This window comes from Oryx dammah, unplaced genomic scaffold (genome assembly GCF_014754425.2).
Source record: "Oryx dammah isolate SB20612 unplaced genomic scaffold, SCBI_Odam_1.1 HiC_scaffold_5, whole genome shotgun sequence".
Taxonomy (NCBI): Eukaryota; Metazoa; Chordata; class Mammalia; order Artiodactyla; family Bovidae; genus Oryx; species Oryx dammah.
The window spans coordinates 60,861,707-60,876,095 of record NW_024070189.1 but is presented as its reverse complement, the minus strand read 5'-3'; the positions used below and the strand labels follow the sequence as shown (position 1 = coordinate 60,876,095).

Below are 14,389 nucleotides of genomic sequence, written 5' to 3'. Positions count from 1 at the left end.
GAAACATCAACTCTGCCACAGCTGCACAAGGAAAATAAAATCGGAGCATGCTAATCACACTCATCAACTTCTTAAAAATCAAACAAAGAACTTAAGGTTTAAGCCATTTCTTGTAAAAATCATTTTGAGCTTTATATGTTGAAAGAATTTCAGATCCATCAATTCCCATATACCCTTCATCCAGAGTTCCTAAATGTCAATATTTTACTCTCAAAGTCTGAGTTATAAATAATCTTTTCCATCTCTCACTGGCCAAAAAAGACTCCCCACTTGCTCTCCACTAGCTTAATAATATAACTGAAACCACAGTTAAAGCTTGCCCATCCTGAGGCTCAGGGATGTTTGTACATAACAACACAAAGTTAAAAGTCAGATCCGTTACAGATAGAAGCAACTGTCACAACATAAGAAGTTGGTCTTGCTCCTCTACACATCAATAGAAAAAAAATCTTTTGTTAAAGCATAGATTTTAAGTATGAGATTCAACTATCTAACTTTCAGAATATTAAGACTATAGTTATTTTTTTAAGTATCCATTCTTAAAGATTTTTAAATAAAAGTGAACATCCCATTTCTTTGGATGATGGGAATTCATTCTTGGCCTGGAGGCTTGGAAAGTAACAGGATTCTCCTTATACACTCTTCTGGCCCAAGAAGTCTTTGGACCAGTCACCAGATGCACTGACAACATACAAGAAACATCAGACAGGAAAACTGACCAAGTGTAGGGCAGAGAGTTCCTGGGGACGAGCCATGGCTGAGCTCAGCAGGGGAGGCAGACCAGCCAACGCCAACATCTCTGTGTCCCAGAGCCATATCTGGTCTTCCCACCTTTATCTTTGGTTGATAGAAAAAAAAAAACAACTAACATTCAGAAGAGGGAAAAGAATAAGAGGAGGTGTAAGAGGAAGTGAGGAAGTAAAATTCTGAGCTTTAAGAAATTCTTTCTCAGAGCTCAAAGCCAAGAGACAAACTTGGGTTTTGAAAAGGAAGAAAATGGAAGTGCGATGATGCATATCCTAGACGACTTGGTGGACAAACAAGAAGTACTCAGAGATAAAGCAAGGCAAAAGGTAGTCAGCCCTCCGCACTTCCCCATCTCTCACACCCTAGAGCATCGCAGCATGAGTCTGGGTCCCATCTCTCTGAAGTTGGCTGCTTCTTTGCCCATCTGGAACCTCCCACTGCAATCCCTTCAGAAATCCTCCCAGGAAGCAGTGTCTGGTGGGGAGGAGACAACAAGGGAGGTGTTGGACAGGAGCTTCTCTCACTCAGGGCTGGCACACCCAGAGACCAAAGGAGATTTGCAAGGCATGAGCAGGACACAAAGAAGGGCCCAGAAAGAAACTCCTTGCCTTCTCCTTTCAGCCTGGGACACAGGGCTGAGCCCCAGAGGAGACCCCTTTCTGTTAGCAACACTCAAGACACAACAGGGTAGAAAAAAATAGGAACAGGCTCCTTTGGCTAACTCAGTTTCCTGGGAAACAGGAGTTGCCCAGAAGACTCTGGACTCAGATCAGTGCTCTTCTCAGGCACTTCCTGGAGAGAACCCACTCTGCTCCCGCAAGATACACCTTGAGAATCAGCTTTTGCCTTTAACACTTGTTTGGAAATTTTTTTTAATTTCTTTTGCTTTGCTGTTAATGTATTAAGGGAGAATGTAGTGACTAATTGTGGCTAACAGTCAGAAGACCTGGGTTTACCTAGCTCCACCTCTTATAGTCCCTTCTTTTCAGGCTCTGACTTCATTAATCATAAAATGGGACCATAAAGCCTGACCTCGATCTCCAGGTTGTTCTGAAGTTCAAAAATGATAACATATATTAGCCTACCTTGAGATCTATAAGAAACTCTTTAGAAATGAAGGAGAAATACCACGTGCACGTGTACCTGCATTACGAAGCCCAGTTCTGCGGGCAGCACTGCTCACCAAAGGAGAAGCCATTTCCACAGCATCATTCATCCTTTGAGACTGCAGGACCTGCCAGTGAGGCTGTGGACTCAAAGGTCTCAGAATCCCACTTTAATTCCACTGAGTTCCACAAACTTTCTAGTGATATAAGTATTGAATTTCCTAAGGCTGGAGTTTTCTCATCCACTAAATGGAGCTAATAATAGCACGTAACTCATAAAGGTGAGATGGGCATTAGATAAATATATGTACAGTAACTCCCATTTCCTGAGACCACTGCAAGTGCTCAACAACTGTTCATACGTTATGGGCCAAAAGCAGTGTTTCTTCAAAAAGGAAGAAAGTAGAGCTGACGTCTAGAAGGAGACAACTGGCTTACAAAAGGGTAACATAAGACACCAGTGACTTCAACCCAAAGTCCACAGGGCCATGCCAGGAAATGCACTCCACATTCAATAAAAGAAGGCCAATTCAGAGCATATCTAGAAAACAGCAACAGCTCAGTCTAGCTAGAGCCTAGGCTGTATCTTCATTCATCTAACAAATACATAGAGAGCCTCCACCAGGTATGGGGAACTGTGCCAGGCTCCCAGGAAGGTAGAAGAGGCAGACAAGGCTCAATCTTGGGGGACAGGTGGAATGTGCAAGGGCATAGGATCTTTGAACCACAGGCAAGCCGCCATGAAAGGGGATTCTCCAAAATAAACTTTCATCTTATCTAAACTTATCTAAACTTTTCTTATCTTCTTGCTTTTTTCCCCTTTAGGGAGGAGTGTAAACAAACCCCCTCCTTAAAAAATAGTTAATTAGTATCTGGTTAGTTCAGTTCAGTCGCGTCCAACTCTTTGTGACCCCATGAATTGCAGCATGCCAGGCCTCCCTGTCCATCACCAACTCCCGGAGTTCACTCAGACTCACATCCATCGAGTCAGTGATGCCATCCGGCCATCTCATCCTCTGTCATTCCCTTCTCCTCCTGCCCCCAATCCCTCCCAGCATCAGAGTCTTTTCCAATGAGTCAACTCTTCGCATGAGGTGGCCAAAGTACTGGAGATTCAGCTTTAGCATCTTCCAAAGAAATCCCAGGGCTGATCTCCTTCAGAATGGACTGGTGGGATCTCCTTGCAGTCCAAGGGACTCTCAAGAGTCTTCTCCAACACCACAGTTCAAAAGCATCAATTCTTCAGTGCTCAGCCTTCTTCACAGTCCAACTCTCACATCCATACATGAACAGAGGAAAAACCATAGCCTTGACTAGACAGACCTTAGTCGGCAAAGTAATGTCTCTGCTTTTGAATATGCTATCTAGGTTGGTCATAACTTTTCTTCCAAGGAGTAAGCGTCTTTTAATTTCATGGCTGCAGTCACCATCTGCAGTGATTTTGGAGCCCCCAAAAATAAAGTCTGACACTGTTTCCACTGTTTCCCCATCTATTTCCCATGAAGTGATGGGACCGGATGCCATGATCTTCATTTTCTGAATGGTTAGGAGTTCCAATTAACCAGGCTTTACTACAAGTAGCAAACACTGTCTAAGATGTAAGTTTTGGAGACACTGCATTGGGAAAGATACTCAGTGTTCTCCCTACTTGCTGCAAGTAATAATTTTTTTTCTCCAGCAAAAAAAAAAAAGTCCAAGTTTTGATTAATGAAACACAACGGAACTGTTCCTGCCTATTTGGATGAGAAACTATGGAGAAGACGAGGGGCACCAGACAATTATAAATCCTTTCCCCACCAAGCAACACAAATATATCTTCCCAGTGTGGAAAGGATAAGGAAACTGGGTGGCACATTCCCAGGAAAGGGACACTAGCTGGGTCTTTTCAAAGAAGCAGGCCTGGACAACATTAAGGGCTTTTCCTAAAATGGCTAACATCCTAGGTATTCTATGTATATTATGTCACTTACATCTTCCAAAAGCCCAGCTGAAGCAAATATCAATATCTCCACTTTACAGATGAAGAAATGGAGGCCCACAAAGCCTAAGTCATGATCTTAGTATCACATGGCAGTAAGTGGTAGAGCCTGGTTTTGAAACTAATGCTATCTATATAGCTCTCCAGCTTTCTTTTGATTAGTGTTGGCATGATGTTGTTGTCTCCATCTTTACTTTTCACTGACTATGAATCTTCATAATTAAAGTGGGTTTCTTGTATACACACACACAAAAAGAAACTAATGCTATCTATAAATAATAAATATTCTGATAAGAATCTTAGTTTCCAAAATAATAAAAGCCTGTCCTGAGCAGGCCATTTTGGTAAAATCGATATAGACATCAGAACATCCTAAGAATACTGCAGATAGATACTGCAGAGAGAGAAAGAAAATATGAATCTAACTATATTTTCTTTTAAAAAAACAGTCTTAGAGTAGTAGTGTTTCAAACATTTTGGCATCAGACCTGGGTTCAAATTTCAGACCCTTGGATAGAAATCTTTCCCTGACCCACCTATTGGGCTAGAGGACATGATATTCTTCTGTGTTCCCAAGGTCACCAAAATGAGAAATCAAAATCACAGTGCTCATCAACCCATCTTACCACCAGAGGTCTTTCTCTCATACTGAGACTATGATGCCCATGAGAGGAGGCTCTGTCTTATTTGAGTCTGTCTTGCTTGAATGTGAATTCTCAGTGTCTGCAGATATCCGGCTCTGAAAATACCATGCTTCCATTCCTATGCTTCTTCAAGACTTCCTAGGCCTCAGGCAACCTCTCAAGCAAGTCCCAAGTCCATTCCTCCCCCTTGATGGTGTGAAATAAACCTAAAGCTTTGATCAGCTTTTATCTAAACTACAAGCCCAGAACAAATGGAAGTGATAACTCATCTATGACTTCTTTGACCTGCAGAGATGAGATGAACCCAGTTATTCTGGGGCCAGCGGCCCAGCAAACAGGTATGAGTGAGTGCCTCTGAATGGAACCACTTATCAGGCCCCAGGACTTGCTAACGAAAGGTAGACACACAAACAGAATCAAAACATTTTAGTAGGGTTTTTAAAAAAACAGAGCTACTTTAAATCTCTCTCCCCTTCCCTCTATTACTCTATTTTTGGAGAGCAGAGGTAAGCTTTCTTGATCAGTACTTGGCTTTCAGGGCCTATAGTTTCCTTGCTCCAGGGAGAAAGCTCAGCTGCCACAGAGAATAACACAGATCTACCTGACTACTTCCCACAAAGGTCACGACCACCAGCCCTCAGACTCTAAATTTCACCGCCTCCATTCACCCCAGGATAGTGGGATAAGAGCTCTCTTGCCCTGCTGACTTAATTCCAAAAGTGTATGTACTGTACCTCCCCTTGCTATCATACACACAGAGCAAAGGGCTGCACCAAAACTGCCCAGTTATCAGTGTTGTTGATTCAACAGCAGAGTTCCCTGTTCTCCAGAGAATGGAAGGAACAGGGAGGTCTCCTAAAATTCCCAGAAGGAGAACAACTATCAATAAAAACAAGCTGCATCCACACTAATGCTTCATTTGCCACCTTCAAGGTAGAAGCAGAAAATCAAGGGGAGGCAGAAGTGAGGCAGTGGCCACGGGCAGAGAGGCTGAACTGGCCTGGGGAGTTGTGAAAATAAACAGTGGGCTCAGAGCACAGGCCCTGGAGTCAGGCAGCCTCTTCATGGATCCTGGCATTGCCACTCGCAAACTATGTGATCTGGAGCAAGTTACTGAACTGCTCCAAGGTTTCCGTTTCTGCATCTATAAGTTAAGAAAGTAATAACTACCTCTTACAGTTTTGAAGTGTGTAGCACCTTGCCTGGTACCTTGCAAGTATTCAGAAATGGCAGAAACTTCCACCGTGACCATCATCATCATTATTATCTTATGATGCCAAGCTGGAGGCAGCAGTTTCACCAGATAACCCTCACTAAGTCAGAGGGTTGTGTTTTTTCAAGTGCTTTGTCAAAGTTTTTTGCTGTCCTTAGTTTAATTACTTCATTCCATGGTCTTAAGTGACTCAATCAATCGAAAAAAGGCCATTTCTCTCCACAAACATGTGAAATTCAATGGTTTTTCCATCCCATGGCTGGGTGGTTTCAGCTCAGCTTTGGCAGGCTGATGTAAACACATTGTTCAAAGAATTTTAATTGCCATTTCATTAATAGGGTCCCATTAATATCCCTCCCAACTAGCTCTGCTGATGGCCCAGGCATGGTCATCCAATTACCAAACAACAAAATCCCCATAAACCTTGGCCCATGCCTCTGAAGTTAAAGATTAACCAGTCCCTGGAAACAATAACAGTGAGATATAAGAAAAAGGCTATGAAAATATGAGGGTCCTTTTCCCAATTACCTGGTACTCAGCAGAACTATGGCATCAGCAGCTAGGGGCAAGGGTCTTCCCCAGCCCAGTCAGCTTTTAACTATGGGACTCACCCTTCCCCAGCCCAGCATAACTTATATCACAGCAAAAATATGGGGGTATAACCCTAAGGGGAAAACTGGACCCAGAGGAAGCAGAAGGGACTGCCACAGGAAGAAGAGATAGGCCCATTGCAAACAGGAAATCAACCAGGCAGTTAGGTAGAAAGAGCTGGTGCTCCAGCCCCAAGTCACGCTGTGTCCTCCTTCGCCAGGGTGCTGAAGACTAATCAGAAATAGTTACTCTTTTTAGACAGAATTTGGCAGTATCTTTTAATGCATACTCTCTACGAGCTACTTTGTGCTATATACTAAGATGGCACCCTACAAGCACAATTTCAAGGTTACTTACATACCAGTGAGTATACTCCAAAACATTATGTACAAGAATTCCTGTTAAAGCATTTGATGTAAAAGAAAAAAAAACAAACTGGTGACATTACTGTTCATTAAGAGAAGACTGGTTACCTAAATTATAGTTCATTATAGTTCGTCCCTGTGATATAGCAGACAGAAAGAGTAAGACTGGCCATCCACAAGAGTCTGGAAAGAGCTTCAAGACGTTGCACTAAGTTAAAAAAAAAAAAGTGTAATGAGCACAAAAGTCTTCTATTTGTGTAAGTTAAAAAGCGTAATATATATGTATCTTGTAGGAACATCCAAGAGAGTTCCCAGCTCCCTTAAGAGGACCTGAGAGATCAACTGTGTATTTCATACCTTTGGTCTTGTTTGAAATTTTTATCATGGATACAAGTTGCTTTTACTGAATACATTCTCTAAAGTTTTAAAAATAGTGGTATAGAAATATGCCTGCTAACATAGAAAGATGTTCAGAATATACTAAGATTTTTTTGGCTGGAAAATATATATGTGGGATGAGAGATGGGGGAAGCTGTACACTAGGGTGCTGCCCATGACCCCCTCTGGGGAGGACTATGGGGCCTTTCCTGAAATAATCACAGGTGGTTGTGCATCAAGATAGCAACAATAATAACAGAAAGTTCATCTTAGAGAAGGAGCATGAACAGAATTCAGAGGCAGTTTGGGGTTGTGGACAGGCAAGGGCAGAGGCCAGCTGGCCAGAGATAGGGAAGGCGTGGAAGGCAGACATACCCAGCTGTGCGTATGTATACAGAGGAGCCACCATCAGAAGCTCCAGGAATGGTCCTTCTCCTGCAAAGGGCATGCAGTGTTCAGCAGGGCTCGTGGTGTTGAATCTCTCCACCAGGTCCCATGGGGCTCTGAGGCTCTCTTGCCACAGATGGCATGAACGGCAGGGAGGATCCAGGGCACGGCCCTATGGTGGCACCTACTTCTGCAGGAGGCACTCCTACCTGTCCCTCCCACACTGACTCCAATCCTCTACACCACGCTGAAAACAAAGCAGGAGGAGCAACCTCCCATCTGAGAGAAAAGAAAACAGGCCTAGGGTGACTCGGCTCCAAAGCATTGGCTTGTGTGTGTGATCCCTGGTTCTGATCTGGAGGGTCTCCTTGCAGTCTGTGGGCTCAGCTACCTCCTGACTCAAGGCATGGGGCCACAGAAGCCTGTAAGCACACGGGGCCGACACTGCCCCTTATGAGTGTGACTCTGGTCAGTACCCACACGCCCACACTTAAATGGGCGAGACAGCAGCTCTGTCTCAGGAGGCAGCAATGGCAGAGCTGCCAGGCTCCATCTAAGTTCAGGGGTTGCAAAACCAAAGACACAAAGCAGGCCCACAGTGGTGGCTGAGTGTGATGGAGTAAGCACAGATTAACCATTTTTCACTTCTCTATATACCACACAGGGTGAAGTCTTAACTTCACACTGCTTCTTCTAATGTCTCTTCATCATAGTCTTACAACCTTTGTATTACCACGCCACCTTAAAAATATGATTTTTATCTTCCCAGTTGCACACAGCTGAGGGCTACAAAGAAAGCTATCCCGGAGCTGGTCTCAGGTTCCCCAGAAGGCCTGCACAACAGGGAGGAGGCTCTCAGCCTGCAGTCACACTGACCGAGCCAGAGAAGGAGGAGGGCTCACGCGTGCCATGAGGGGCAGCCTCCCAACAGGGAAGAGAAGACATCCACGCCTCACTTCCCCACCCCAAGATGACTAAACACCCGCATCTAGCAGAGACAGCTGGCCATCTGTCTACAACGTCTGGTCGTTGGAATCTGGTAACTGCATGGCACAGACTTTGAGGTTCACACTTCCGATGGAAAATGCCAGCTCTAGCCACCAACACTCCACAGCTTCTGATTCACAGGCCACCCTGTGTCCAAGCTGGGCCTGCAAGCCACAGAACAGAGTAGTTATAAACGTAGCTCTGGAGTAAACACTGTCTGGGCTTGAATCCTGTCTCTGTCTCTTCTAACTAACCCCAACAAATGACTTCACCCCTCTGCGCTTTACTTTCCTCAGCTACTGTATGCTTTAAATGAACATAAAATGCTTAGTCTAGGATGTGACCCAAAGTGAAAGCTCAGTAAACACTAGCTGAGAGTCATCCACCATGACACTGCACACACACACGGAGAGCACACACCCACGATGCCGCGGAACCACATCACCGTGCCCTCAGGATCAGGGAGCACCAAAACCACGAGGTGCTCCAAACCGCAACCTCCCCACTCTCCCACAGGTGAGTCTCACCATCAGACAGGGAGAAGGGCAAGGGAGAAAACAGGGATTCTGAAAGTAGAGGAGAGCCAGGCCACAAGACCTAGGAGCCTTTGTTAAACACGGGGAGTTCAATACACAGCCCAAACCTCTGATGATCTCATGAGCCAACTACAAAAGGGTGTGATACATGTGTGGATGCAAGCATGCACACTCTATAGAGAGGCCTGGGGAGGGGAGACAGAGACCTTCTGGCATCTAAGCATTCTCCCTTCTCCTCTGCACCAGCAAATGTCCACACACTGACCTGGGCCTCAGTTAAGCCTTCAGCTTTTGCTGAAACAAAGTCTGTGTACATCCCTTAAGAAAGTGGCCAGACTAGAGAAGGCTGGACTAGTGACCACTCCCTGAGAACAGAAAGGAGGTAGGGTATCATGCCAGGTAATACAGGCACAGGAGGGACAGGAGAGAAACAGGAGAGTCAAGGATTAGGGTCAGAAAGAGTCAGAGGAATTCAGAATTAGGCAGACTGGGGAATGTCCTTCACAAAAATCATCATCATTGACATCCTAACGTCTGGTCCCATTTGTGTCCTCAGAAACAGACCTCAAGAAGTGAGAGTCTGTATAGGCTCCTGGGGTCTTGATAAGAGCAAAAAGAGGATGTTGAAAAACAGAAGAAATGCTTGTTGACTTGTGGATCAAGGGGCTAACACAGTGCAGGGACCTGGCATGTGAGCAGCTAGCAGGCCCTCAGTTAACTCCCAGACACTGGCTCCCTGGACAGGAGACAGAACAGACAGCAGCCGTGCCAGCATTTGGGCAGGGGAAGAATGAGAGGTTTTACTGCAAGGGAAGGAGGTAGCCATGACCGGCTCTATCAATTCATATGACCAGACCTGTTTCCTAGGTCACTCATGACCTTCATCCTCAAATCACTACTCCCTATAAAAATCACAGGATTACAAGCTCTAGTGAGGAGAATGTCTCCAAGAAAAATAAAATGGGCTCAACAGATTATCTGATGTACTGAGAAGACTGTTCAGCGTACCTATCTTCTAAGAGTTAGTGATCATAATACTGCGTAAAAGAAAAAGCATCTAGTCACTGCCTTACTGATTAAAACAAAAGTTTTCTGATAAAAAAACAATTATAACTTAGCCCAGCTGTAGAAATGATATTAGAAGAATAAAGAGAGGGGAACAGTGAACATCTATGAGGGGACGTCTGTGAAAGCACAGTTATTCTTCTGTGAGAAGTCAACAGACAACATCTAAAACTAATAAACCCCGAACCAGTCGTATAACATTTTATTTACAGAAACAGAGGTAAATATCAGATGAAGCAACCTTTGGCTGAATCAGCACATGTATTTTAATTCTTTCAGAAAGGCAAGTGAGTGGCTCTAGAGAGCAAGACTTGGTATGGAAAAACAGCAGGAGACTCATCATTATGAGACTTGCAACAGTATTTGACTTTTCAAATGGTATTCACAGAACACTTTGATCAAAATAGAAATTTTCCTAAACAAAGATAATTTCAAGACCTAGTTCAAATTATTCTTCCCCCACGAACTCTTCTCAGATCTCCTTCCTCTTCTCTAGTGAAAATTACTGTCTGAACTTTTCATCTGGCAATTAGTCATATTCCACTTGGCACTGAGCTGAACTCCTGTATCGTTAATTATCTTTCCACCTGTGTCTTATCTCCTTGACTAAATCGTAACTGCTTCTCAGTAGAACACACTGGCCTCATAATCTTTGAGGAGTCCACCACAGACCAGGTTATTAAATTCACAGGCTTGGAAAGGTGCGGCTACATTGTTCCCCGTTACCTGCGTAAGCATTGGCCTGCTGCAGCAGGTCGGTGCAGGTATGCACGTCTGCAAAGGCGCGGATGCCCAGGCAATTGGTGGGATGCAACTGAGACTGCAGGAAGTCACAGCAGTTCTGACGAACATCCATGAGCTGTAGCAAGCTGGCGGCTGGGAGCAGCACCTGGAAGAGAAGGTGACATTCTGAGTCGCAGGATCCCACCACCAAGGTCTCATCTCCCCAAAGCGGTGCTCTAATCAGACCACGGCCAGGCTCAAGGCCTTTGCATGGCTCTCCACTGCCTGCCAAAGTAAGTCCAAACTTCCCAGCCTGGCCTTTGAGGCAACCCCAGCCTTAGTTTCTGCTACTCTCCACTTCATGGACCCTTTGTTGTTGTTCAGTTGCCAAGTTGTATCCAACTCTTCATGGCCCCATGGACTTCAGCACACCAGGCTTCCCTGTTTCTCACCATCTTCCGGAGTTTGCCCAAGCAAATATCCGTTGAATTGGTGATGCCATCCAACCATCTCATCCTTTGTCGCCCCCTTCTCCTCCTGCCTTCAATCCTTCCCAGCATCAGGGTCTTTTTCAATGAGTCAATTCTTCACATCAGATGGCCAAAGTATTGGAGTTTCAGCTTCAGCATCAGTCCTTCCAATGAATATTCAGGACTGATTTCCTTTAGGATGGACTGGTTGGATCTCCTTGCAGTCTAAGGGACTCTCAAGAGTCTTCTCCAACATCACAGTCCAAAGGCATCAATTCTTGGATGCCCAGCTTTCTTTATAGTCCAACTCTCACATCCATACGTGACTACTGGAAAAACCACAGCCTTGACTAGATGGACCTTTGTTGGCAAAGTAATATCTCTGCTTTTTAATATGCTATCTAGGTTGGTTGTAACTTTTCTTCCAAGGAGTAAGTGTCTTTTAATTTCATGGCTGCAGTCACCATCTGCAGTAATTTTGCAGCCCCCCAAAATAAAGTCTGACACAGTTTCCACTGTTTCCCCATCTATTTGCCATGCAGTGATGGGACCAGATGCCATGATTTTAGTTTTCTGAATGTTGAGTGTTAAGCCAACTTTTTCACTCTCCTCTTTCACTTTCATCAAGAGGCTCTTTAGTTCTTCTTCACTTTCTGCCACAAGGGTGGTGTCATCTGCATATCTGAGGTTATTGATATTTCTCCTGGCAATCTTGATTCTAGCTTATGCTTCATCCAGCCCAGCATTTCTCATGATGTACTCTGCATATAAGTTAAACAAGCAGGGTGACAGTATACAGCCTTGATGTACTTCTTTCCCAGTTTGGAAACACTCTGCTGTTCCATGTCCAGTTCTAACTGTTGCTTCCTGACCTGCATACAGATTTCTCAACAGGCATGTCAGGTGGTCTGGTATTCCCATCTCTTGAAGAATTTTCTACAGTTTGTTGTGATCCACACAGTCAAAGGCTTTGGCATAGTCACTAAAGCAGACGTAGATGTTTTTCTGGAACTCTCTTGCTTTTTTGATGATTCAACGGATGTTGGCAATTTGATATCTGGTTCCTCTGCCTTTTCTAAAACAAGCTTGAACATCTGGAAGTTCACAGTTAGGCTGAGGCCCTTATAAGAAGAAAAATAAATAGCAGAGTTCTCTCTCTCTACCATGAAAGGACACAAGGAGAAGGTGGCCTTCTGCAAACTGGTAAGCTAGCCTTCACAAGAAACTCAATCAGCTGGAACCCAGATCTAGCACTTACAACATTGTGAGAAAATTAGTTTCTGTTGTGTAAGCCACCCACTCTGTGGTATTTTGTTATGACAGCCTGAGCTAAGACAGACATTTCCTACATGGCTATAGATTAGAATCCCCTGGAGAATTTTTAAAATACTGATGCCTGGGTCTCATCCCCAAAGATCCAACTCAATAGGAATGGGGTGAAGCCTGGACAGTGAGATACTGCTAAAGTTCCCTTGGTGCTTGTAATGTATAGTCAAGTTGAGAACACTGCCCTATAGCCCTTAGTTAATATATTTACTCAGAAAGATATTTACTGAATAGCTAACACACTCATTCACCATTTAATTACTGAGCACCTATGTGCCAGCCTATAAGATTCAGCAGAAGTCAGACCCCTGATCTTTTTCTACCATCTACTGGAATGAGGCCATCACCCCCAAATCCATCAAGACTCAAACAAACACACTCTACTCTCCCATCCAACAGATAAATAGTAAAGAACATCTTGGGGTAGGTTCTCAGCAAAAGGAGAGCTAAGGTTCCTTTTAAAAGGTCATGAGACACATGAGTATTTATACTGTACCCTGGGAGACAGAAACAAGTTCCTGCTCAAGTGTGTGTACATGTGTTTTTCCTAAAAGCCAGGGAAGACTAGCTTGAACAGGCCAGATGGGTGCTCAGACCGTCAACTCTGGTCAAGTTCCTCTGGACTTTGTCACAGCTCCCGAAGCCTGCCCTCAGATCAAAAAACCAGGGTAGTCAGCAAAGTCCTCCTCAACCCAGCTTTGCTACCCATCCTCTCCCCTACCCTGTGGGAGACACAGACAGTCTGAGAGTGACTTAAAAAAAAAAATCAGATAGCTGTGAATAGTTTGGCCTCAGACTGCATTACTTGGGGCCCCCAGCATCCATTTCACCCCAAAACAACCCCCATGTTCTGAGTCCTTGCTTTCAGCTGCTCCCCTGGCTCTCAGGGAGAGTGTCTGGGCCAGCCAGACCCCAGCTATTCGCATCCACCAAGGCTTGCCCAGGAAGACATACACGGGCTGCAGATGCATTTGATTTCTTGACTCAGTTCAGTTCAGTTCAGTTCAGTCACTCAGTCGTGTCCAACTCTTTGCGACCCCATGAATCGCAGCACGCCAGGCCTCCCTGTCCATCACCAACTCCCAGAGTTCACTCAGACTCATGTCCATCGAGTCCGTGATGCCATCCAGCCATCTCATCCTCTGTCGTCCCCTTTTCCTCCTGCCCTCAATCCCTCCCAGCATCAGAGTCTTTTCCAATGAGTCAACTCTTCTCATGATGTGGCCAAAGTACTGGAGTTTCAGCTTTAGCATCAGTCCTTCCAAAGAACACCCAGGGCTGATCTCCTTTAGAATGAACTGGTTGGATCTCCTTGCAGCCCACGCGACTCTCAAGAGTCTTCTCCAACACCACAGTTCAAAAGCATCAATTCTTCAGCACTCAGCTTTCTTCACAGTCCAACTCTCGCACCCATACATGACCACTGGAAAAACCACAGCCTTGACTAACAGAGCACTATAAAAGTCTTTTTCTTTTCTTTTCTTTTTTGAGTGATTTAAATTTTACAGACTGATTGTCCCCCAAAACAGCTCTGAACCTCGTCTCTAGTTCTCTTCACCTCCATGGGCTAAGGCTAAAAACTCTGCCCCACTGCCCCATTCTTGGGCCTTGTCTCATCACTAGAGTAACCAGCCATCCAGGTTTGCCCAGGTCCGAAAGACTTCCCAGGGCACAGGACTTTCAGTGCAAAAGTTGGAGTGGTTGGCCCCCTTCCTCATTCCTGCCCACACAGAGATGCCACCAAGAGCCTCTACTATCAGTGGTTCTTCTCCAGAGCTAAGCGCCTGCTCTCAAAGGGAAGTTCATCCTGCCTGTCCCAGGAAACATCTCTCCTTCCTCTCCGCTCTCTCCTTCCTCTCCCCTCTCTCCTTCC

The 14,389-nt window shown here is 44.9% G+C and overlaps 1 protein-coding gene across 1 annotated transcript in view; it reads right to left on the bottom strand.

Moving 5' to 3' along the window:
• KLHL3 (kelch like family member 3) overlaps positions 1-14,389 on the bottom strand; it is a 118,398-nt gene that overhangs the window by 56,271 nt on the left and 47,738 nt on the right. Inside the window, exon 5 of the mRNA XM_040240031.1 lies at positions 10,724-10,886. Within this exon, the coding sequence (XP_040095965.1) occupies positions 10,724-10,886 (163 nt within the window). The remainder of the gene's footprint in view (positions 1-10,723; positions 10,887-14,389) is intronic.